General features: G+C 38.4%; 1 protein-coding gene across 1 annotated transcript in view; it reads right to left on the bottom strand.

Moving 5' to 3' along the window:
* The window catches only part of LOC125960294 (AP-2 complex subunit beta-like), a 79,603-nt gene that overhangs the window by 43,005 nt on the left and 9,144 nt on the right, over positions 1 to 27,454 (bottom strand). Inside the window, 8 exon segments of the mRNA XM_049701823.1 lie at positions 1,346 to 1,441; positions 1,574 to 1,694; positions 2,221 to 2,442; positions 4,706 to 4,896; positions 15,659 to 15,904; positions 17,823 to 17,958; positions 21,316 to 21,421; positions 25,550 to 25,609. Coding sequence (XP_049557780.1) covers positions 1,346 to 1,441; positions 1,574 to 1,694; positions 2,221 to 2,442; positions 4,706 to 4,896; positions 15,659 to 15,904; positions 17,823 to 17,958; positions 21,316 to 21,421; positions 25,550 to 25,586 — 1,155 coding nt within the window. The 5' untranslated portion in view covers positions 25,587 to 25,609.

Genomic DNA, 27,454 nt, shown 5'->3' with positions numbered 1-27,454 from the left:
AAAAGCAGAATTGTACATAGTCAAGTAGTAAGAACAAATATGGAGCTCTGAATCCACAACATCGTTGTGCACAGAAGCCATCATTAATTGCAACAAACTTCTGAATGAGGAAAAACAACAGAGGCTTGGTGACTGATAAAGCAGTGCATTGTAAGTTGTAGCCCTTAATACCTACTGGAAGGCTGCAACCAAGCTAGAACCAATCTGCCCTCTAAGACCACAGAGAAGCTCTTCAAGAGGACTTCCAAGTAAAGATCAACTCCCTGCCCTAAAGCAGAAACCTGCTAGTCAACAGCCCTGCCTATGTGCACAGAAGTCCTGACAACTTTTCTGTCATCTCATTTTTAACACAAATAGGCAGCAATTTACTGTAAGTATGGTATACACTTCAATTAAAAAATCATATATAAACATGCAACCATCACCATAAAATACTCCAGATAATTAAATTCAAACTGCAGAAGCAAAACCAAAAACTGTAATTCACATCACAAGAGATTTAAGAAACTATTGCAACCACAAAAAGAGGAATGCTATGAAAAAGTACCCATAACAAGAAACAGCAATGAAGGGAGGCTGTATGGAAAGATGACTGTGCAGAAGACAAGAAAGCAACGACCCAGACTGGAGTAAGGACTGGAAGGACAGAGGACTGGAAGAGAGAAGGGTCTAGAACAAAAGAAAAGTTTTATTAATTTGATATTATGCTTGAAAAGCTGGAAGAAGATAGAAGTGCAATGAAGGCACAATGAAATTTTTAAAAAAAGACAAAGGCCATTATAAACTACAGAAAAAACAAAAGCCTTCATAAGAAAGAAAACGCAATCATTTGATTGTGTAGGCTCTACATATTTACAGGCATAATACGCACAGCAAGTTTGCAAGACTCTAGTTGATAGAACAAAAATAAAGGTATATTATCTCAATTTACAAAGATAATATAGGAACAAAAACCTCATGATATAAATATACAGGGGATCTATACAGAAGGGTAGAAGTAGGAGTGATGGAGTATATGAACCAAGTTGCTTCTCTCACAGCGGAAAGTTAATAGAAAATGTCTACAATTGGTAAATCAATAAATAGCAGCATAAGGATATTAGAGATATGGAAGTAATCAAAATAACTAAAACTAGGAACAGAGTTAAACATGATTCCCTCGGGAAAGAGACGGACCAGGGACAGCTGTTTTTCATTAAAAATTCTTTAATATTTTAACAATGTGCTTTATTATTTTGATAAACTTAAAAATGTATTTTTAATTTAAACTTAAAAATGTAAGGAAAGAGGTGAAGAGAATACCCAGAGTCCCACAACGTGATCACAACTACCACGGGACACTTGCCTCCACCTTTATGGCACACCGTCCAATGGCCCGCACAGCTTTGCATACAAAGTCGATATCCACCTCTGTGGCATATTCCTTCTGTTCTGCCAGAACCTGTTAAAAATCCATGAAGTAAACAATCATTAAGGATTCTCCAACAGCAATTTCATGGCCTAGGTTTTTCTGAAGGCCAGATCTTAAGATCTAAGTTATTAGATCTTAACTTGAATATACTTTAAGTCTGACCTGAGCAACGTTGGCTTGGGATGCCAAACGAATCATGATGTCCAATTTCTCTAGTTTCACATAGATGGGATCATTGTACTTCACAAAGAAAACTTTGATCTCCTGCTTCAAGATTTCAGGCCTGTGGTACACAGAAACACAAGATAAGGAAGGTGAGGCATATACTGATATATCCTTCTGAGTCTGCATTAATACCTAACCTGTGCTTCTCTGCTCTCCATTCACACACTCCACTCCAGGGGAAAACAACTCACAAACTTCCTCTACACCCCTCTAACCAGATCCATCTGGCAGACTATTTTTATACTTTTTAAGGAGTAAAGTATATATTCCCAAGAAGAACCACTGGAAGAACAACAACCTGATCTAAATTACAGCCTGAACCATATTAAGCAGACACTAGCTATCATACAACTAAGAGTTCCTTCAGAAAAGAAACTAAATTGTAGAGCAACACAAGGCATTCATTGTAGGAACACTCTAAAATCAACTGTTAGCCTCCTGACCCTGGGCAAGTTGCTCTACCATACAGTATTTTCATTTCCATACATTAAACAGAGTTTTAACACAGTCCTCTTTAATAATGATGTTATTAAGTTTAATTCAAAATTACAAACACTTTAATCACCAATTCATTTTTTCCCAACCTTTTCTGGATGATCAGGTTGATGTTCCTCAGGGCGACGTACTGCACCTCTGGCTCCCCAGACAGCAAAGTGACAAGTGGAGGGGCCAACTTCTTCAGCAGCATATTGTAGTAGTCAGAGTCCTTGGGTAACAACTCTAGAAATTTCATTAGGACTTTTACTGCTGAAAGCAGCACTGCTGAGTTGGCGTGAGATAGCCGAGGAGTTACCCGCTCACAGATACTGAGGAAAGAAAATGAAAATTAGTACCTTAAATTATAATTTCTTTGCTCAACCCAATCTATAAGGTAATGTTCTCAGAGGTTCCCATGGCCCAGGTATAAAGAAATTAGAAAATCAGTTAGAAAAGTCAAAACTCCATACATAGGTAAATTTGAGATCCAACACTGCGGACGCCTCAAACCTAGCAAACTACAAACAGAGCAGGGATATCAGAAGACTTTAGGAAACCAGCAATAAGGGATGTTCAAACTGGAAGGGAACTAGCCAATACCCCAAACACCTGAAGCTCACACCACTTACCTTCCTATTTTATAGACCTCTCTGTCTCCCCATATTATGTAAGGGCTCCCTGCCTCACAGCCCATTTCTCCTCAGCCTATAGGAAGTCAAATTAAGCATTCTGAGAGTTATTTCATAGTGAGAGATAGCAACCAACTGTGGCTGAAGTTTCACTGTAAGATGCAGAATGAGATGGGGTGACAGGGAAAACCACCCAACCTCTTGCATTCAGCATAATAAGGGAATCTCGGGAAGGGTGTTTGTTTGTTTGTTTGTTTTTAACAACACAACACCACTGCAATACTCTCTCAACCTCATCCCCTTCTCCTAGTCCCTGCCACCTACACTTAAATGTCTCATAAAATATAGAATATTTAGTTATCCATTGAGGGTTCTTCAGAAATTAACCTAATTTTGATAGCTCTTAGGCAACGTGAGTGGCTAGCTGACTCAGTTAAGGACACAAGGTAAGTAAGCTGTGTTTTTCTCCCTTCCTCCTGTATCTACTTGGCTGACTCCCTGACCTCCTTTAGGTATTTATACAAATGCTACCTTCTCAGGGAGACCTTTCCTGACCACCCAGCATTTGTTAGATCTCCTCCTTACTTTATCTTTCTTGTTAGCACTTATCATCATCTGACCTATTATATGCTGTATTACGTATACATATTATATATACTTCTGCCCTATCCCTCAGAATAAGTGTTCCATAAGAGCTATGATTTTTGTCTGTCCACTGCTATATCCTCAGAGCCTAGAACAATGCCTGGCATACAGCACAGGCTCAATAAATATTTGCTGAGTGAATGAGTAAGTGTGAGATGTCAATGACCAAGAGAAAATAAAATTGTATGTAAAGTTATTTCCAGAAGATATTTGTACTTTCAGTGATGGAAAGAAACTATCAGGGTGAGCTTTGGTTAAATCCAGAAGGAACAATTTCCCAGACAAGTGAAGAGCACTTACATTATAGTAGCTCGAGCTTTAGCCGGGCAAGGAAGGTTCCTATCTACCATAATTAAAATGAAGAGCCAGGGCTTCCCTGGTGGCGCAGTGGTTGAGAGTCCGCCTACCGATGCAGAGGACACGGGTTCGTGCCCCGGTCCGGGAAGATACCACATGCCGCGGAGCGGCTGGGTCCGTGAGCCATGGCCGCTGAGCCTGCGCGTCCGGAGCCTGTGCTCCGCAACAGGAGAGGCCACAGCGATGAGAGGCCCACGTACCGCAAAAGAAAATAATAATAAATAAAATAAAATGAAATGAAGAGCCAACAATTCTTCAGAATTATTTTGCCTAGTACAGTGCCTATATACACAAAATGCTCAATAAAAACTGATGATACTTCCAATTCTGTAAACTAAAATGTATGTATGTGTATATGAAATTTAGTAGTCAGTATCTGATAGTCAAAGAAAATCTGCAACACTAAAGTGGTAGAGCTGAGCAGAACAATCCAGGTGTGCCTTCCAAAATCTTCTCCAAATTCAGACTGATGAGATTCCTATATCTAACGGAAGACATCATACATTTTGCTGGCTCCAACACAGTTTCTCTAGTACTAATTATAGGTATAAGGCAGCTCAATAACTAGTATCAAGCCACTTACTATGTATCTAAAAGAACGAAAATTTTGTTACTACAGTGAGAGACACTCAAAAAACCTTTGTTTGCCAAATGGCTAGGAATTGCTGTATGGGAGATGTGAGACCATGATGAGGGAGAGTTTTTCAGAGGGTTGTAACTATACTGTTGAAAGAAGAAATGAAAAATACACATCTCCTCTTAGGAAGAGCTATTTTTTGCATGGTTTACTCTACCACCTAAAATGTTCCTAAATACACTGAGAAAATACCACAGGATAGCAATATATATCCCATAAGCCACTGCTTTTCCCAACGTAACAGACCCTTATTCTAATACAGACTTACTAGAAATTATTGAACCGGGCAAGACTCCTAGATACTATCCAGAAAAACAGACTGACCTCTGAGTCTCCCGGTCATCTTTAGGGTTGTAATTAGACAGGCAGTCCAGGATGAAAATCTGGCCCCGTTCGGTACACTCATTCAGGGCTGTCAGTAGCTTATTAATGTTCTGTGGATTCAGATCGAGTAAGTTGCTGTTTGGGTGAGATTCACTGATTTCAGATAATGCTGCTACAGCATTACCCACCACCTGGGAAAGAAGTAGATATGACCTTGATTTGTCAAGAACAGTACAACTATTTCTCTGGATCACTTCATAGATCTCAACCCATAACCGTTCCTGAACATTTTACGCAGTCAGCTAGAAAGAGATACACTGCTTTCAAAATGTATAATAAACCACCAATGATGGCATATATAGCTTCCTCATGGTCAAGCAACACAGAATTAAAACAATTCACATATTAGCAGAGAGTCCCTCATGATTTACTATTAAAACAATAATAATTTTAATAGTAGTCAACACTATCAGTAGAATTAAGACACATGAACAGCTGTAAAAGAAGTGAAGGTTAGGGACTTCCCTGGCGGTCCAGTGGTTAAGACTCATGCTTCCACTGAAGGGGGGCATGGGTTCGATCCCTGGTTGGAGCACTAAGATCCCACATGCCTCGCAGCCAAAACATGACAAAAAACACAAAACAGTGAAGTTTAAATATGAAACATGTACATTAGGCAACGGAAAGAAAAATCTAGGCCAAACAATTTTATAGGTGTATGGGCGTGCATGTACTGGGGGTGGGGGGTGATACTTCAGGTGTCAATCACACCTTAAGTCTCAGAGTAAGAAAATGTGACCCTGAAACCGTAGTTCACTGTAACATGATGTTGGGAAAGCACAGAATCTCCATGAAATTCAATTTCCTCATCTGAAAATGGGATAATTTAATCCACCTCACAGATTAGCTTTAGTTTGAGGATAAAATCAGATGACTTACGTATAAGTGCTTTCTACAAAGCCTTATACAAAGTTAACGTGGCAATATTACCATAATTCATCAAGACTAAGTTGCACAGTTTTTCATATTAACATCTCTGAAGTTGGGATATATTTAATAATCAACGGCATGTCAGTTTAATAGGAGGTATTTTTCTTTCTACGTAATACAGGAAATAATAATGCATCTTAGAATCAATGAAATATGGTACCTCAAATGTATCCTTAACTCAGGCAGTATGATAAATGAAAAATTGCTACCAAATATAAGAAGGTACACTTGTTGCGTCCAGAGCCTGTGCTCTGCAATGGGAGAGGCCACAACAGAGAGAGGCCCGCGCGCAAAAAAAAAAAAAAAAAAAAATTCTGTTGAGGACTTCCCGGGTGGCGCAGCGGTTAGGAATCCGCCTGTAAATGCAGGGAACACGGGTTTGAGCCCTGGACCGGTAGGATCCCACATGCCACGGAGCAGCTAGGCCCGTGCGCCACAACTACTGAGCCTGCGCACTAGAGTCCTCAAGCCACAACTACTGAGCCTGTGTGTCACAACTACGGAAGCCCATGCGCCTAGAGCCCATGCTCCGCAGCAGGAGAAGCCACCACAATGAGAAGCCCGCACCGCGACGAAGACCCAATGCAGCCCTAAATAAAATAAATAAATTTAAGAAAGTACACTTGTATCCTGACTTAACAGACCCAGAAATCCATACTAGCTGCAAGACAAAACAGTGGACACTTTATCAAAATTACAGATTATGTCTAATTTAACTAAGAAATCTACAACCAATGAATGTTTAAAGTAATTTTAAGATTATAAAAACACAGAAAAATAAACAAAACAGACAAAAAACTATAGCTCTGTAAAAATGAATTTACAACAACATTTTGCAGTGAGGCTCTCAGCTGTCGCTAAATATTAGCACAGTAAGGCTATATATAAATATTCTGTAAGCATAAGTGAGATGCAATAGGTAGCAGCTTCATTAATTATGTATATTGAAAAGATTCTCAAAAATGTCAACTCATTTTTAGTTCTGACTGAAGTCCCTGTTAAAAGCTTGAGAAACTAAGAGTTGTATGATTATCCTTTTGCTAGCAAGAGAAGAAACATAATGGTTACAGTTTAGCTATTGATTTTAATATCCATATCACTTGGGTACTCTGCAGATTATCCCAGTATATGATTTTACCTAGAAGATAAATTCTAGAGAATATGGCTTTTTAAATCAAATAATACATTCATGACAGTATCCATTAACTAAGATAATGATGCCACAAATGGAATCACCTTCAGTTATAACTTAGTGGTCAGGACAAAAAATTCCAAGATGAAAAAAAATCAAAGGTTCACTTGGTAAGTATGATTATGGATATAATATTTTATTGTTATTAAGACAAATCGAGAAGGATTATCTAGTTCACCTATCACATGATAGCATGCATGAGGTTCTTTCCTGACTTAATTTTTCTTTGCCAACCACACCATCAAGCATGGCCTTTAGTAAAAATTAAAAGCATGAAAAGTGAAACAATAATCTCCATCATCTCAGTGCTTTACATGCAGGGAAAAGGTACTGTGTTTCCCCTGTATAATACACTTAATACACTGGATTACAGGATAAAGGATCAAAATGTCACACTGGAAGAACAAATGCCTGTTTTCCTCTCTTGCTGCCAACACATGCCCAGTCTTGGTCACCAGTTCGTCCAAAACAAATGTCCTGTCACAACTTACCATTTCTGCCACTCAAATCTTTTTAATGTTAAAAAAAACTAAATATGAGGTCTGTTAACAGGAAATGAACAGAATGAACAATCAGAACTCCTCTGCTACCATCACAGGTAACTAGAAATTAAACCAAGTATATAATGCAGCTAATGACGTATAGGTTCTGGTGGTAAAACAGGCAATTTTCACTTATTATCACATTAAAACAAGAAAAGAAACAGGGAAAAGTAAATCTAATTAAAAGATCCAGAGAGATCAGATTATATGATTATGTTTAGAAAAGTCTGCATGGGGAAAAAAGATCACTGCCAAATGGTCACTGAGCCAATGACTGACCAGAGGAGATACACCCCCAATAACAAAACTCTACTGCTATTCCTCTAAAATTCCTTCTATTCTACCTTTCCGCTTTCATCTCCTAATCTTCACATTCATACTGCTAAGTTTTCAGAAATATACTGAGGTGGGCCCATAAAGAGCTGCTTAGAGTTCTCCTGGTCAGTAAGCCATGCTTCTCTCACTCTAATGGAAACTTAAAATGAGCATCGAATCTCAAGCAGGCAAAGACTGACTTCAAGACAGCAGCTGGGTAGCTGGGGTATACAGGACAACTCACCTGTCTCTGTGTTTCTTTGGAATTTTGTATAGAATGTAGTACATATATTATCTGTTTGTAAAAATAAACTTTAAAAATAATGGATTGAAACATGATTTACTTCCTCTTCCCAGAGAGCCTTCTCCAAACAATAATTCATTATCAAAAGAAAAAATCTGACTCTTGCAGTAACTGCCCTGGTTTACTAGTGTATTAAAACAAAGGTTATGTCTCTTTCTCTTTTACCATTACTTTGAATGTGAACTAAGACTAACATGCATAACATTTTCCTCCCAGAAAACTGGCACTTCTTTTAGGAAACACTGCCATGAAAAGAACAATGGCTTTTTAATTATAATCTCAGAAAAACTGGAATTCCCAAGAAAGAAAGGGGTTTCTAAAGGAAGTTTTGCTTTAAAAATGGATTTATAAATAGGGTTTAAGTGAGTTTTCTCAGCACATTGGTTGACTTACAAAGAGCTGGCATGTAAGCTACAAAGGAACATGTCCCATAGCATCAAAAGAAATTTTTTTTTAATTCATCTTGCCTCCCAATTATGGTAAATTCTGTTCTTTGGAAGACTGCAATAAAACATTCCTCCTCCCCATCCCACTCCTACCCCCTGTAGACCTAATATAATATGTATACTTTACAGATACAGATATTAAACACAAACATATACATACATACAGAAGTATGCGTGCACGTGCATGTGTGTGTGTAAAATCACACTCAATACTAGACAAATTTTTCTCTGCTTTAACTACAGACTTCCCTTCAATCTGACAGTTCATTGTGGACCCTTGGAGTCTGCTGAATTTTTTTTTAACGTAAGCAATTTGTGTTTTGACTTACTTTATACTATACCTAATAGAACTGGAAGAGATAAAAGACAATAATAGCTAAAACTTACTGAACACTTACTATGCCATTTACCTTCACAGCAACTCTAAGGTAGTTGCTATCAAAATCCACCTATTACAGATAAGGAAATAGGCTTTAAAAATGAATTTATAAATAGGATTAGAGAAATTCAGTGACTTGCTTAGCCAACAAAGCTGGAAAGGGAAAATGCTTGAATACAAACTCAAGGCCTGGGGCTTCCCTGGTGGCGCAGTGGTTGGGAGTCCGCCTGCCGATGCAGGGGACACGGGTTCGTGCCCCGGTCCGGGAGGATCCCACATGCCCCAGAGCGGCTGGGCCAGTGAGCCATGGCCGCTGGGCCTACATGTCCGGATCCTGTGCTCTGCAACGGGACCGCAACGGGAGAGGCCACAACAGTAAGAGGTCTGCGTACCGCAAAAAAAAAAAAAAAACAAACTCAAGGCCTGTATCTGATTCTAGTGTCTGAGTACTAATCACTCTGCCGCCTGCATTTATAGAAGTTCCAAGAGTTGTGAACATCAAATGGGGGAAAGGGAAAGGGAAAGAAAAATCGGAGCTGGGGAGAATAATATAATCAAAACATTATTTCCAGGCAGATTTATACAACGAGAAAAATGTATTCTCCTACTTTATATAGTTCAGAGATAATCACATCCTAGCAGCACTTCAAAGAGGCAAGGTTTACTATCCAGCTACAAAATCTGATTTATAAGCTACCCCTGTCTCATATGCAGCAATTCTGAGGACATAAATTTGAAATTACTTTTTTTATTTTTATTTTTTGGCTGCGCCCTGTGGCTTGCGGGATCTTCTTCCCTGCAAGTGGAGTCTTAACCACTGGACCACCAGGGAAGTCCCAGACCTCATTTTTCTTTTTTAAGGAGCAAGATGGAGTGGTGGGTATGATTAAAATAAAAATGATCCTGTAAAAAAAGAACTCTAGAAGGAAATCTAGATATACGTTGGGAGTGGAGTATCACAGACAGAAGCTACTTTAGGAGAAATCTCTCACACATTTCCCTGTTCCTTTGAATGATCTCTCTAATTTCACTCATTTTCATAGCCTCAGAACCCAAGAAAGATAGCACTTCCCAATATAGTGACTTCCTCCTATTAACTATATTTAGAAGACTTTCATTTCTAGCAATGACCTTCAAGGTCAAACACTCTGAACAAACACTTCAATTTTCCCGCTCAATTTACAATCCTTTTGGCTGCTGCCCCTGAAGACTTGAATAAATTGAACGCAGTAGAATGACTGACCAAAACTATTATAATGGAAAATAAAGGTGATTTGCATACTTTTATCCTCTTGAAAATCAGCAACAGTTCAGAATCTCACTTTCTTCTTTATGGAGTTGCCTCAAATAACACGTTAAAGCACAGGGCATTTATTCTAAGCATGTTTCAGTCATTATCATCTCCTTAAGAACAAAATGACTGGACTTCCCTGGTGGCACAGTGGTTAAGAATCTGCCTGCCAATGCAGGGGACACGGGTTCGATCCCTGGTCCGGGAAGACCCCACATGCCGCGGAGCAACTAAGCCCATGCGCCACAACTACTGAGCATGTGCTCTAGAGCCCTCGAGCCACAACTATTGAGCCCGTGTGCTGCAACTACTGAAGCCCACGCACCGCAACTACTGAGCCCACATGCCACAACTGCTGAAGCCCCCGTGCCTAGAGCCCATGCTCCGCAACAAGAGAAGCCACCGCGGGCTTCCCTGGTGGCGCAGGGGTTGGGAGTCTGCCTGCTAATGCAGGGGACACGGGTTCGAGCCCTGGTCTGGGAGGATCCCACATGCCGCGGGGCAACTGGGCCCATGAACCACAACTACTGAGCCTGCACCTCTGGAGCTTGTGCTCTGCAACAGGAGAGGCCACAATGGTGAGAGGCCCGCGCACCGCGATGAAGAGTGGCCCCCACTTGCCACAACTAGAGAAAGCCCTCGCACAGAAACAAAGACCCAACACAGCAAAAATAAATTAATTAATAAAAAAAAAAAGAGAAGCCACCGCAATGAGAAGCCAACGCACTGCAACAAAGAGTAGCCCCCGCTCGCCGCAACTAGAGAAAGCCTGCGTGCAGCAACGAAGACCTAACGCAGCCAATATAAATATATAAATAAAAATTTTAAAATGCATTGTTAAAAAAAAAGAATACAATGACTATACGGTACCAGTTAATTTTACAGTCATGCTTTAATCCAAGACACTGTCCCGACTGCCAACTAATAATATGCTGACTACATATGACATTCTGCAATGTTCCGTTTTTTTCCCCATCTTCTTTCCCAGAATGAGGAAGCTAAGTGAACACAGCTACCTAGTGAAGTCAACACATACCGTTAACAGCAAGAGAGTCTGAATATCTGGTAACAAGTAAGATTTAAAAATTAGACTCAATAAAACTCATTACTTAGTTAAGGGGCTTACATAAGTAGCTTAAGATGTGTTTTGATGAAATGCGAATATTCACAAAGCTGAAACACTACAAATAAATATCTACAAATGGACAAAAGGCACTCCTAAGAAGCCAAGAGTTACTTGGCCCACCAGCCCTAAAATCACACAAAAGCATGCTGCAAAATAAACAATACAAAAAATTTATTATTACACCATTATCTCCCTTTTGAGAGTAAGTAATCCCCTGCCAAATTAGAGTCTTGAGATCATTTTAAAAGGGACACTAAGAAATGAATAAGCCGTGATCTTTTGGTACACTACTGAATTACTATGTACAACAGATCCAGTTTTCAGGAAGCTGCCTACAAAAACTGCTTTAGGCATATCCTTGAACAATTATCTTTTAAAAGTAATCCTGAAATGATGTGTTAAGTAATACTGTAAATAGAGTTACTTCATTTGTAGATAAGCTGCCCTCAGAATCACGCTAAAAAATAATGTCTGGCTTTAAATAATGTATACAAAAGAATTAAATATCTTTGGGACTTCCCTGGTGACACAGTTGTTAAGAATCCGCCTGCCAATGCAGGGGACACGCGTTTGACCCCGGGTCCGGGAAGGTCCCACATGCCGCGGAGCAGCTAAGCCTGTGTGACACAACTACTGAGCCTACGCTCTAGAGCCTGCGTGCCATAACTACTGAAACCCGTGAGACCAGAGCCCGGGCTCTGCAACAAGAGAAGCCAATGCAATGAGAAACCCGCACACCGCAAGGAAGAGTAGCCCCTGCTCACCGCAACTAGAGAAAGCCTGCACACAGCAACGAAGACACAACACAGTGAAAAATAAATAAATTATAAAAAATACTAAAAACAGCTTTAGTTAAAAAAAGAATTAAATACCTTTAAAAAATAAATTTGCCGTTGAAATATTAACCCTTCTAAAATCATTCATAACCAGCACCACGATCACTATACAATAAAGAAACCTTTGTTATTATTAAGGGCTTACTCTATACCAGGTTCACTATTAAGTGCTTTGCAAGCCCTCTTTTATTTTTCACAACGTTCCAATGATAGAGGCACTGTTTATAATCTCCATTTTGTAGACGAGGATACTGAGATGTTTAGGGAGACCACCAAGCTAAGAATGGCAGACCAGCATACACATCCAAGTCTGGTTGGTTTCAGAGCCTGAGTTTTAATCCTCATGTGTTAGTACTGGAGCGAAAAAAAAAAAAAAAGTTCACAGTTACAAAGCACTTTTCTGTTTTTGAGATACTTTCATAAAGAGTGAGTCAACTCTTTATAAAAGGAAGTGATTAAATGCAACTTGGTATGCTGGATTGAATCCTGGAATAGCAAAAGGATATTTGTGTTGAAACAGGTGAAATAAAGTCTGTACTTCAGTTTATAGTGATGTACCAACGCCAATTTCTTAGTTTGACAAAGGTACCATGGTTATGTAAGATGTTAACATTAAGTAAAACTGTGTGAAGATAGGTATATGAGAACTTTCTGTATGGTCTTTGCAACTTTTCTCTAAATCTAAAAACCCGCCCCCAAAATGAGATTTAAAAAAAAAAAAAACCTAAGTTAGTAATAACTGATAAAATGAAAACTGATGATTAAAATTCCTAAGGTGAGAATACACATAAAAAGATCTCCACAAAGTTTATCATAAAGGAAAACAAAAATTGTTTCCTTCCTCTGCAAGAATTTAAAAACCGAAAAGCACTGAGACGGGCACTTGCCCTTATAACAGAGCAGCCTCCAATGATTCCACTTACTCAACACTCTGATCCTGCAGAAATTACCAGCAACTCATCTTTTAGTACCAAATACAACATTACTTACTTGGAGCATCCAGACACAGACTGAGTGAACATGTTACCTCCTACATCATTCTTACCCAGTGCTTACCACATACTGACACTCTCACACATGCCTAAAATTCTACCAGCTCTGGTACTCCTTTATGGACGCTGGGCATGAAGAGCATCACGCATTTCTAATTTTGCTTCTGTATAATATTTTAATTTTATAACTCTTCTTCTATTTATTGATATATGTTTAGGGATAACAGAATTCATATAAAGTACTAAATTAAATGAGGTCATTAAGAGATGATTTAACGTTGCCCACGAGGACAACAAACATATTCTGACAAAAATCCTTCTAAAATTTACAAAGTGATCTAGAGAGACTTCAGTTTTTCAGCATTTATCATCTCAGACTGACAGCAAACCACCACAAACCTTCTAAAGCCTAAACAGAAATTACAATAATCAGAAAGTACGTCACGTTAGATCTGTTTCTCAATAGCTGTCATTTATTAAGCATTTACTATATGTCAGGCATTACTTCAGTTTTTAAAAGAAATTAGTCCTTCATGTTGTTGTAGGGGGCTCCCTGTGCACTGCAGGATGTTTAAAGTATCCTTGAACTCTACCTACTAGATGCCAGTAGCAACCTTCCCATCATTTGTGACAACCAAAAGTGTTTCCTGACAATGCCAACTGTCTCCCAGGAAGCAAAATCGCCCCCAGTTGAGAACCACTGTGGCTTCTACATGCTGGCTAGCACATGGATAAAATACATACTTTTTCTGAGAAAAAAATGTTATTTTTCATAAAACAGCTTTCCAAAATAAGTCCATATTAAAAGAAGCTGGCAGTTTAACTAGAACCGTTGCTAAAGGCCATACTGGGCCAAGTTCTGAGAGCATGCTGCTTGTGCAGAAAAACCCTCAACAAACGAAAATATGTTTCTGGGGTTGTTTTTGTTTTGTTTTTTTTAACTAATTCAGTAGTCTGTGCTTTGGCAGACAGGACAGAGCAATGGAAGAAGGGCATTCCCAGGGGCAGTTCTCAGAGAGATGGTAGAAGTCAGAAGGCTTAGAAGACAAGATCAAAGGGGCTAAGGCGCTGAGCCAAAGGATTTAGGAGACCTGAGCTCACAAACAAAAAGCAAAGTACATGTGGTGGGGCTGTCAAGAGAGTCTCTGGAGTGGCAGATTCTGGGGTAAACATTAACTGAAGTTGGAATACCTCAAAATGCCTCTAAGAGAGAAAAGGAAAACTGCAGTAAGGAGGGAAAATCCTAATGCATGGGCAAAAGCTAGAGAATTATCACTATCACCCAAAAGTGTATCTTTCTCGCAAATATCAATTTAGTGAGACAGAATTTTCAAAACTCTGATTATGTGTGAAGAAATCATAGCTATTTTCCTCTCGTGCCAAAGTGCTTCCTCATTCTGAATACGTTTACTTTCAAAATAATGGACTAATAAATCTGTGTCTGGAAATAAGTTTAGCTTTCATTCCCTCAGAAAGATTTTACCATATGAACCTGTGTAGCTATCAAAGGGGTCAGAACCCTTTACATTAATATTGCAGCAATAATGTTACCCTTTGCCTAATGTCTACTTCATAACCATGGCAGCAGCAGCCATCACTTCATGAACTCTCATAAGCCAGGCACTTTCACAGATGCTTTTTATGCAAGAGCTCAATTAATACTCCTAACGACTCTCTAAGTTGGTACCTCTCACTCTACAGAAGAGGAAACAGACTCAGGGAGGTTAACCTAGGACTTAACAGTGAGAATTTTTTTACTTCAAACTATCTTTTCTCTTTCAAATAGTATTTCACGGAAAGTCAGTTTTAACTAAAGTTAACATATACACACTACTATATATAAGAGAGATAACCAACAAGGACCTACTGTATAGCACAGAGAACTATACTCAATATTTTATGATAACCTATAAGGAAAAATAATTTTTAAAAAATTTTAATAAATAATAAAAATTGGGCTTCCCTGGTGGCGCAGTGGTTGAGAGTCCGCCTGCCGATGCAGGTCCGGGAAGATCCCACATGCCGCGGAGCGGCTGGGACCGTAAGCCATGGCCGCTGAGACTGCGCATCTGGAGCCTGGGCTCCACAACGGGAGAGGCCACAACAGTGAGAGGCCCGCGTACCACACACACACAAAAAAATTAACCTAGAAAAATTAAAAAATAAAACAGAAAAGCAAAAGGATTTACTGTATAACACAGGCACAATATTCAATATCTTGTAATAATCTATAATGGAAAATAGTCTGAAAATACATATATATAAAAAACAGAATCATTTTGCTGTACGTGTGAAACTAACACAATATTGTAAATCAACTATACTTCAATTAAAAAAAAAACACCCTTCTATTTTAGTACTTGGTTTTCAGCTCAGAAACATGTAGGGTGTTAGACAGACAATCTGTGGGACACACAGAAGTCATGCTTCACATAGCTTATCTATGGTTCAATGTCCCAGAGATAAAATTTATTTTAAACATGCTTTTTAAAGGGACCCATTTTAAGTACTGCTCTCTTATAAATGCAGAAACATATTACCACTGGATTTGAATCTGCTATGAGATCCCGCAGAGAGTCCAGAAATCCCTGATCTTCCACCATTTGGGCATTGATGTCATGGAGTTTTGCCACACAGACTGCTGCTGTCTTCCGAACATAGGGATCTTCATCCTTTAAGCACTTGCGGAGGGGCTCACAGAGATCTTCTGTAATCTTGTCCACCTGGATGCACCCCATGGTTCTGACTGCCAAGGCCCGAATCAGAGGATTGGGATCTTCACAGTCCTATAAGAAACAATCATTGACAACTACAGGTGTACATAAACCAGAAAACTAAACAGTCTGGTTTATATAAGCAACAAAAGGATATTTAATTAACGTAGGCTTCCAGTTTCATTCCACATCAGAACACACATCTCCCATACGATTCCTTTCCTAAGTACAACAGTTGCCTATTTAAGAGTTTAGGCTAGGAATTCATTTAACTGCTTTACATACACAATGAAGAAATGCCCTATAGGATTCATTCCAGAGCTGATAGCTGGTGTTACCATCCCCATGGCCATTGTTGGACCTGCATTAAAAGCAGAAAAGGGCTTTGGGCTTGTATTCTGGTACAGGATAAAATCAGAAATTGGGACTTCCCTGGTGGCGCAGTGGTTGAGAGTCCGCCTGCCGATGCAGGGGACACAGGTTCGTGCCCCAGTCCGAGAAGATCCCACATGCTGCGGAGCGGCTGGGCCCGTGAGCCATGGCCGCTGAGCCTGTACATCTGGAGTCTGTGCTCCGCAACGGGAGAGGCCACAGAGATGGGAGGCCCGCGTACCGCAAAAACAACAACAACAACAAAAAAAATCAGGAATTGGAAAGATATGTCCCACTCCACAAATATTAAGCAGGGAGAAAAGAGGGCTGGATATCTGGGGCCTACAGCCAAGAAAGCAAAGGAGAATCTAGAAGCTGGTTTGTGCCCAACATAAGTTCCTTGCATGAAGCAGCAGAGAGGGCCCTCTGAAATCCTGATTAACATACATTCTCCTTTCCTAGCAAGTGCCTCCAAATACAGTACAAATAGAACACTTACCAAGAAGGAACACCCCTTAAATTGCCCTATATTAAAATTTTTCTTTAAACATTATAAACCTATGCACATGCTAACTTCCAAAAAATGTAAACTAAATTCTTTCCAATGATATCATCCATCTATGAATCACCAGACAGAAAGAATGAAATGTTATAATGATCCTGTACATTGTAGCTAAACACAGAAAAAGAACAAAAATTCCATGAGGAGGAAGAAAGCATGTTTATTTTCCAGAACAATTTAATAGAAGCTAATTTTAGAAATGCTGTCTGATTTTTGCTTTTAATGTAGACTAAATTCCAGGCAGAGGAAAAAGAAGTAAAGAAAACAAAACAAAACAAAAACCCTAATAAGAACAGCCTTATTACTGTGTTCATCAAATCTAATGATAGGAGAATTCTGACTGGATATCCAATAATATTAAGGATTTTTCTTTAATGATCAGCTGATTAAATGATTTTTTCATTCTTAAGATGTTTGGGATTTGCTTTAAAATCATCCAGTAGGAGAGGAGGTGGGGGTCAGGAAAGCATGTGTGGAGAGTTAAATTAAACAAAACTGGCCATAGGTTGGTAACTACTGAAACTACAAGGTAGATTTTTAGGAATTTATTATACTATTCCCTCAACCTGAATATGTTTGAAAATTTCCACAATAACAAAAAAGTTAATCAACTATTGTAAGACCTATTCAATAAAACAAAATTAAAAGGTAGCTCCTGTAGTTTCCACAACATCTGAACCATAAGCATAATTTCTACAAAGATAAAATAGGTAAAACCCCAGGTTACTGACACTACAATGATATGCCCAACCTTTGTCAGCCTTGGAAGATAAAACAGTGAGGTTTCACCTGGCTTTCTTCTCCCACCTGGCAAGGATGCACCAAGCCCAGCTGACAGAAGGCTCACCATATGGTCTGAACTGGAAGACAAACTCTGGCATACAGAATGCTTAAATCATGAATATTCCTACTCAATGGCCAATACTTCTCTAGAGGCCCTCTTTTGGAACAGAGGTTGCTTATTTGCAATGCAGACACTAACCATATCAAGAGACACTTCTGAAAAGGTTTTCTGAGGTAGAAGAGACTGTTCTTGAGTCCCTGGGAAAAAGTTACCTTCACAAAGCTGTTGACAGCCATGATGGCCATGTCTGGCTGACTCTTGGCATAGTTCATCAAGTAGAGATACACGAGCTTCTTTAGTTCCAGGTTGTCAGTCTGCATACAATTCACTACATCTGGAAAGAGACAGCTGAGAAAAGAGGAAGGGAAAGCGAACAGATGTTGGTGCCAGGCTGTTGGACAGAACACAAAGAAACAGCCTTAATTTAAAAAGTGATTCGATGTGAGCACAAATGTCCACTAGTGATAATACTTACCACAGAAATGAATTACTAAAGAATTTATAATAATGGTCCCAAGAAGATGTCTAAAAATAGATTTTTTAAAAACATTTTACTATGAAAAGTTTCAGATTAGAGACAGCAGTTTAATGAACCCATGTATCCATCACCCAGCTGCAAACAAATATTGATACATACCCAATCTTGTTTCATACACAACCTCAACCCACTCGCCTTCCCCCAGTCCCTACCCCATCTAGTTGCTCTAAACAATTTCTAAACAAATCCTTCACAAACATTTCATATATAATATTTTAGTGTATATCTTTACAAACTTTTTAAAAAAATCACTATGTCACACAAAAAAATTAACCATAATTTTTCATATCAATTCTTTGCAGTTCAAAGCACTACAGTTGTTATGCTTTTTAATGCACATATTCTTCCATCCCTGACCAGTGGGAACTTATTTGATTAGTTTCCTTATTAAAACAGTTCTCAGATAATGAGGACCTTTGTTCAAAATTTTAACCATTTTCAGAAAATGAAACAGTTCTAAACGTGTGTGCCATGTACACATTTAGATTCTATTGTATATATACACCCATGAAGGAAGTGACCAGTAACAGGTATTGGGACTCAGACCCTAGGTTAGAATCCTGGCTACATTACCACTAGCTGTATGACTTTGGGATTATTCTTTAGCCTCTCCAAGTATACACTGCTTGATCTCTAACATGGAATAACTTCTGATTCAGAATAACCTCTAGTTCAGAAGATATGAGGACTATAAAAAACATTGTAAGTAAAAACATCTGTCCCTGTGCCTGACACAGAATGCACTTAAATTTAAACTTCCCTTTTCTTTTTCCCTTTTTTTTTTTTTTTTTGCGGTACGCGGGCCTCTCACCGCTGTGGCGTCTCCCGCTGCGGAGCACAGGCCCCGGACATGCAGGCTCAGCAGCCATGGCCCACAGGCTCAGCCACTCCGTGGCATGTGGGATCCTCCCAGACCGGGGCAGGAACCCGCGCCCCCTGCACGGGCAGGCGGACTCTCAACCACTGCGACACCAGGGAAGCCCCTCCCTTTTCTTAATGACATTAGGAAGGTCATCATTAGCCTTAGGACCTTCTCAGATGTTTGAGTTACTACACCTTACATCCACCACTAGATGCTGCAATTTACTTGGCATTCTTGCACTCATCCATTTCTTATCAGCAGAATTTGACCCAACTAATAAAAGGAAAATCAATGCATTTCATATTAACATAAATATTTTAAAGTAAAAATCTACCTATTTTACTTATTTTTTTAAATTAAGATAACATTGTTTTAATTTTTGCCAATCTCTTTAATGTCTACTTTAAACAAAAACAGCTGGATTCTCACACATGCTCCTGCATTCAACCTGTTGTAGAATGTTGTTTAGCTGAAGTATAAGAAGAAAATCCATTTGCATACACGTATATAAATTGGAAAATAGAAGAGTATTTTAATAGCTTTTCATATAACTGGATGTTCTCCTTTGATACATTAAAGCTAGACAAATGGTTGTTTTTCTTTTTGTTTTTAGTCCACAAATGGTAGTTTCTTAAAAGTTAGGTACAATATGGAATCTGAAACCATATCAATAAACTTTCTGTACTTGGTTGCATTAAAATCCATTCATTTATCACTTATTTTGAATGGATATTTTACCCATGCATAATTTTGTGATGTATGCACTGGTCATTTGGAAAATATTGGTTCAATGAGTTATGCAGATCTTCTCTCTGGTGGCATATTTCATTATACAGCAGCAAATAATCACAGTCATTAATTTCACCACCAATCTCATCAGAAAAATCTCTAAGTATTGGGAAGCTATCAAGCTCACGATGGGAGATACAAGTTTTCCAACACTCTAATTCTTACTTTAAAGTCGAAATTTATCTACTGTCAAATTTTTTCCCTTGAAGTGACAGGTTCACTTTGCTCATTTTTTATAAAGTGTCTCCCAAATACTGAAGTCTGATTAACTATAGTTCTGTCTGTCAATCTTTCTTTCACAAAGAAATGGTGTTCCCAAGTCAAACAATTGTGCAAGGGCTTTTTTTCAAGTCAACCGTCACACTTTGCTATGCAGTAGAAGTACTTTATGCCTAATTCCTATTTCATCACACAGAATATTAAAAAGACCTGAACTCAAGGTTCAAGGTTTACTGAAATAAATTTTTAGTGCTTCATGCAGGACAGTCCTAAGTGAAACTGCCCTTTTTCCTGCAAGCACATGATGGTGAAGAATACAATGACTACTTTTACAGTTTGGCACCACTGCCTTAATTCACACTAAGGCACCAGCCATACAAACGTCAACACAGTGAAAAGGGTAAATAACACCTAAGTATTATTACAAGAATAGCTTTGACTTCATGGATTTCATGGAAAGGATCTCGGGAATCCTCAGGGGCCTGCAGACAATCCTTATTTATTTCCAAATGGCCTTCCTAAATTACAGGAAAAAAGGGAGGAAAAACAAAAAAGACCCTTTGGATTTTGTTACCACTGATTTTCATCTTGAATTCGGCAATTAAAGGCAGAGTTGTAAAGTTGAGGGCACTGGCTTGAGCCAATTAAAGTACACATGGGCTTCTGTTTCTCAGTATATTTTTATCATCTTCTAAAACTACCTCAGCAACAGATTTGTAACTGTGTCAGCTCTCAGGAGGTTTTATGCTAGATCTGTATGCTAGTGAAATCAAACTCGTTTCACTCAAAAAAAAAAAAAAACTTAGTCACGGAGTTTATATAAAAGCAACTACACTTCCTGATGTTTCCAGTGGGACAAACTCATTCTTATACGTTCTGACTGTAATAGCTTTAAATAAAAAGCAGTAGGGCTTCCCTGGTGGCGCAGTGGTTGAGAATCTGCCTGCCAAGGCAGGGGACATGGGTTCGAGTCCTGGTCTGGAAAGATCCCACATGTCGTGGAGCAACTGGGTCCATGCATCACAACTACTGAGCCTGCACGTCTGGAGCCTGTGCTCCACAACAAGAGAGGCCGCGATAGTGAGAGGCCCGCGCACCACGGTGAAGAGTGACCCCCGCTTGACACAACTAGAGAAAGCCCTCGCACAGAAACGAAGACCCAACACAGCCATAAATAAATAAATAAATAAATTTAAATCATGTGGGCTTCTATGAAGACCTCTGCTTAAAAAAAAAAAGCATTAGAAGCCATAGAGTAAGAGTCTAAAATGAGCAAAGCAGAAGAGATTACCCTTACCTAACATCTTTCCCCACAGTCATAACAGCAATCACTTTCTTCACAGCCTCCTTCCTCTTTTCTTTCTTTTCATTGTTGAGTTCAGCCTTTAATTCAAAGATTTCTCCTAAAAGACAACAAATGGGTGAGGTCCCAGGATCAGAGAACTAGAGCAGAACACTGTACTATACAGCAAGTAACACAACAGATGACCAGTGGCAGGGCTGCAACTGAAATAAGATTATTTAAAAATTATAGGATAGGCACAGTTCAAATCCCTAGAATATTAACCAACCCATTGATAAGGATGCTATTTTGGGGTTATCGCCAGAGAGGAAGGTGTAAGCCAGATCTCAGGAAGCACAGTAGTGGGAAAAAGGAAAGATATCTCATGATATCTTACTACGATGGGGAGAGAACGGCATCTGAGGGATGATCTCCCATCAGAATTTCAAAGTCCTGGGAAAAAAATAAATGCAGGCAGCAAACAGGTTCACAAATCAATGTTTTCAAACCAGAAGAGACTCCTCATTCACCTACTCTCAACTCCACAAACAACTGAGGCTCAAAGGTCACTAAGTGAGCGAGTGACAGAGCTGGCCTTAGAACTGTTTCTCCCGACTCTTTAATCCAGTGTTTCTCAACGTTGGCTACACACTATTACCCGGGAAGTATCTAGAAAGGCCAATGCTCAGGCTCCACTCTGGACCAAATAAATCAGAATGTCAAGGAGTAGAACTCTTACGTTCATATTTTTTAAAGTTTCCTCAAGTGATTCTAATGTATAATCAGGGTTGAGAATCACTGCTCTAATTAGTACTTTAGGATGATAATGGGCTTTAAGGCCCTATCCTGTTCAATCAATCTAAGAACAGAAATAATAATCCTGAAGCTTCAAGAATGGTACAAACCAGAGTCATTTCTAAAGATATAATCTTAAATGACTGACTGCTCAGGCCCTGCACTGTGAAATGCCAGGACTGTCACCACTATTTTAAGGCCCAGGCTCACCTATCTTCAGAAAGCTGGAGCTGAAATAAGAAAAAAGGTTAACAGCCCTCAACTGGTTTTAAAAGAAAGAAGAAAATATACTATAAGACCACGAAAAAGAAGTTGACTATTGTCACGTCAACTTTCAATCCACAGTATTGCCTCATTTTCTTCCACCTTTATGACTGTTCTTGATGTTCATTTTAACCTCGTTCACCAGTATAGAAATAGTGGGGGCATCAAACTAGGTGATCTGCTGAAGCCTCTAAATGGGAAGGATGAACTGGCAAGAAGCCTAGAAGGTGAGCACTAAAAAAGCCTGTTACATCAAAATCCATCGCTAACAAAGCAAACAAACTGTTACAAAAATCACCCTTTTATTTGACAGCTGCAAAAATAGCACAGACAGAAAAGGTGGGTCTTTTAAAGAGTCACTCTCCTCTTCTCCAAGTCCTCTGCTGCTAAACCCAGCTCTTAGGGTTCCCATCATTTACTTCTGAAAACAGTAAAGGACAAGCAGCACGGTTTCAGAAAATCTGAATTGTGAATAGCAGCAGGAGCTGAAGAATCAAAACAGGATATAACTGAAATTATTCCAACTCCAACAGCATAAATTTAAAGAATATGCGCCAGTGGCAGTTCTGGTGGGTGTTACAGGAAGTAAAAGGAACACAGTCTATCCTTTTTTTAAAATGTGGTATTTACCCAGCCATGATTCATCTGTAAGTCTCAAACCTTTATATAAATCCTGAATTAAAAAACAGGTTACCAGGACCCATTATAAGTGAAGGTTTGAAAAATTAGGTGAGTCTTAAAATTACATCTTTTTGTGTTATTATAGAAACATCTTGGTCATCAAAGCACACAAAATGTTAACAGAAGAAATAAATACATTTCAGAATGATAAAAGAATAAGAAAAAAAGCTGAAAATGAATGACAAGGGGCTAAATGCTTTTGTACGCTATAAGCAGTAAAAACAGCAAGAAGTTGGGTGGAGCCAAGGAGGAGCACGGAGGCAAGGTATCTCATACATACTGCAGCTTTATTAAATTCTTATCTTTCCCCCCTCCTTTTCCCCTGAATCAAATCTACCAAGCATTGCTAGCAGCTAGCAACAGTTCTCAATCTCGGCTACACATCAGAAAATTCTGGGGAGCTTTTAAAAAAACCCCATGTCTAGGCCATATGCCACACCAAAGAAATCAGGATATCTGCAGGGGTAGGACTGGACATCACCTATTGTCTTTTACTTCACTGGGCAATTCCAATGTGCAGGCAAGGCTGAAAGCCATGGACTAGTAGCTAATGTAATTAAGCAACTCTCTATGGTGTTTTCTGTATTATAATAGAAGTTTACCCTTAAATAACTCCAAACGACAGAAATATGCTTGTGCTTTCTAGAAAATTTTCTGGTGCTCCAGGCCACTATGTGTGCCCTCCCATTTTCTTTTCCTTTTGAAATCATTTTAATCTTAAAGAAAAGTTGCAAAGTTCCCCATCTGCTAACATTATGCCACATTTGCTTTATCATAATTTTTATATATTTATACATTTTTTTCTGATTCATTGAAGAAGTAAACTGTAGACATCATGTCTCTTTAGCTCTAAATATGTCAGTGTATAACTTCTAAGAACAAGGAATTATGTTACATAGCTATAATAATGAAAATCAGGAAGTTTAACGGTGATATACTGTCATTATCTAATCTATAAACCTTATTCAAAGATCTTGATAAAGTCTTTTATAGTAATTTTACCCCCATCCTCCTTGGGCCAGGATTCAATGCAGGATCATGCACTACACTTACTGTCATGTCTCTTTAGTCTCCTTTAATCTGAAACAGCTGGTCAGCCTTTGTCTTTCATGATAATGACATTTTTAAAAAGTACAGGCCTGTCATTTTATAGAACACCCTCAGCTGTCATGGGTGTTCCCTCATGATTACACTGAGATTTTGCCTTTTGGCAGCAATAATTCAGAAATGATGATATGAAATCATCATCTGTGGAAGGATAAGAAAATATCAAATTTCAATGCATTGTTTTGCATAATCATTTTTTGTTAAAAATCATATGTATTAATACATGCATAGAAAAGACTGAGGATACATACCGAGTTCCTATCAGGAACAGGAATAGGGAGGGAGGGAACTTTCATTTTTACTTTTTATTGCTGTATTGCTTTAGTAGTACTCCTTGTAATAAAATGTTTATTTCCAAGTAAAAAATTAAAAGAATTTGGTGCAACCACTATGGAAAACACTATGGAGGTTCCTTAAAAAACTAGAGTTACCATATGATCCAACAAACCCACTCTTGGGTATATATCCAGAGAAAATTCTAATTCGAAAAGATACATGCACCCCAACGTTCACGGCAGCACTATTTACAATAGTCAGGACATGGAAGCAACCTAAGTGTCCATCCATCCACAGATGAATGGATAAAGAAGATATGGTTTATATATACTATGGAGTATTATTCAGCCATAAAAAAGAATGAAATACTGCCATTTTCAGGAACATGGATGGACCCAGAAATTACCATACTAAGTGAAGTAAGTCAGACAAAGAAAGACAAATATATGGTATCACTTATACGTGGAATCTAAAAAAAGATACAAATGGACTTATTTACAAAACAGAAACACTCACAGACACAGAAAATAAACTTATGGTTACCAAACAGGAGGGGAGGAAGGGATAAATCAGGACCTTGGGATTAGCAGATACAAACTAGTATGTATTAAATAAACGACAAGGTCCTAGTGTATAGCACAGGGAACTATATTCAATATCTTGTAATAACCTATGATGGGAAAAAATCTGAAAAAGAATATATATATGTATACACACACACACACACACACACACACACACACACACACACACCTGAATCACTTTGCTGTGCACCAGAAATGAACACAACATTGTAAACCAATTTACACTCGATTTTTTTAAAAAAGAGAAAATAAATGTGCTTCTTCCTTTTACCCTCCTCAGATCTATCAATCTTCAATGGATCAATCTTGGATCTCTTCCTTTCACTAAATCCTTCAAGTCAAAATGATGTGCACCACAGCCGTATCTTTAAAAACCCATACTTTAATAATTTACTCAAAACACTTTTCTGTAGGATATCCCCAGTGAGATGGTCCAAGACATACATGTCTGAAGAGGTCAGGAGCATTCTACTTGGAACAATCTTACACCACAACTTTTGAAGAATCTTCAAAAAAGGCTGTGATCAGGTTCTCATACTTACCTTTTTTATTGGTTGTGAAGTATTTGGAGGCAGTCATGGTTGTGGATCTTCAATGTGCACCTACAGCAAGAGAAAAGAATTCCTTTAACCAAGTTATTTATGTCCAGCAAGGCATTCAACTAATTTTAAGATCATTTATATACAAGAAGTTCTGCATTCAGAAAGTTATCTTCATCCTTACCACCATCACTCGTGATCCAAAGGGATGCAAGGATAATTAAGAATGTAATCCTTGCCTCAAAAGCTAATTGGAACAAAATCCAAAGGCCTAATGGAATAGAGTGATAATCTGAACCTATCATAGTTTTATGATTTTATCCACAATTATCTCCTCAGAGTCTCCAAGACCTAAAGCTACATCTTTTTACAAATACGTCTTCAGTTAGTCACTCCAATATTTAAAATAAGGAAAAGTTTGTTTCAAAAGATCTCCCCATTACTTTCCGTTAAACCAAATCTGATTTACTTCCCTGCCTCAAGATGGAGTCACTCTAAGACACATATTCTGAAACAGAGTAAAACTGAAAGAGAAAAAAATTTTATCAACCTCTTCACCATTACATGCAACTGTCAATAAAAGGAATTTCTTTCAGAAAAAAGAGAAAAGTCTAGATTAGTAGGACAATACTCTTTCATGACAAACACCTAGAGAGGCAAACATCTAGAGAGGTGTTATGCATGGATTTTTTTTTAAATTATGGTTTTCATATTTCCAACAACCTACAATTCCCCCAAGTATTCCCCCAAATAAAAAATATCAGTTTACAGTTAAAAACAATGCAAAAAACTGAGATATTTGTTCAGTCACACTGAGTGCTAAAGAGGATCAGAACTGGTGTTAAAACTTAAAAGAACATGGATCCCAGCTTCAATTTAACTTTTCTGTTCCAATTTCCAGAATTAATCCAGTTGACATAAGGCTCCATTGGTAAAACGAAAACAGCATGGACTGATCACATTTCTCCCCAAATAATGAGACAATGTTTTCTGATTTGAGAAACCCTAAGATTTTGTCCAATGTACTTGACTTCTTTAAATACATTAAAACTTTCTTTTAATAATATTCCTGCTGCACTCAAAAATGAGTATCTTCTGGGATTTCCCTGGTGGCACAGTGGTTAAGACTCTGCACTACCAAAGCAGGTGGCCCAGGTTCGATCCCTGGTACGACCAGATCCCACATGCGTGCCGCAACTAAGAGTTCGCATGACACAACTAAGGAGCCAACGAGCCTCAACTAAGGAGCCCGCCTGCCACAACTAAGACCCGACACAACCAAATAAATAAATTTTTAAAAAAATGATTATCTTCTTACTGACCACCATCATTAATAATACTTATCACCAAATTTTGGACAGATGCTCTGGCACCTACTCATTATTTTCTGGTCAAAACAACATGAGTGATAATATATTTGGCAAACTTGAGCGATAATACCTCCACAAACAATGGTAATTATGGATCTGAGAAAAAAGACCTAAGCACTCAACAAATCAATGCAATTAAGGAAAAAAGCCAGAAAATCATGAAATAATGAAAAAAGGTTGGCTCAAATTTGTTCTCTAAAATGTACTACTTGGACTATTTAAGGGAAATTAGACTCATCTGTTATCTTTCCAAGGAGCTACTTAATGTTTATAGTACTGATCCTTATACAATAGTGCTTTTAGGTTGTACAAGAATTTCACTGAATTTACCTTGTTAAAAGAAGTGAGCTAGAACGCACACAAATCATTGCAGAATACAGAAATTTCTGATTTGACACTATTTGTTATAACTTAAAGTGAGCCTGTAACAGAGGCTTGTCTTATGTAGTATTTTCATAATGTCTTTTCTAGCTAAAATTCAAAGAATTATAATCTTTTAATCCATTTAATCACTTAATCCATTCACAGTGTAAACTAA

The sequence above is a fragment of the Orcinus orca genome, chromosome 19 (assembly GCF_937001465.1).
Source record: "Orcinus orca chromosome 19, mOrcOrc1.1, whole genome shotgun sequence".
NCBI lineage: Eukaryota > Metazoa > Chordata > Mammalia > Artiodactyla > Delphinidae > Orcinus > Orcinus orca.
The sequence above is the reverse complement of the archived record's forward strand: the minus strand, read 5'-3'. Positions and strand labels throughout refer to the sequence as shown.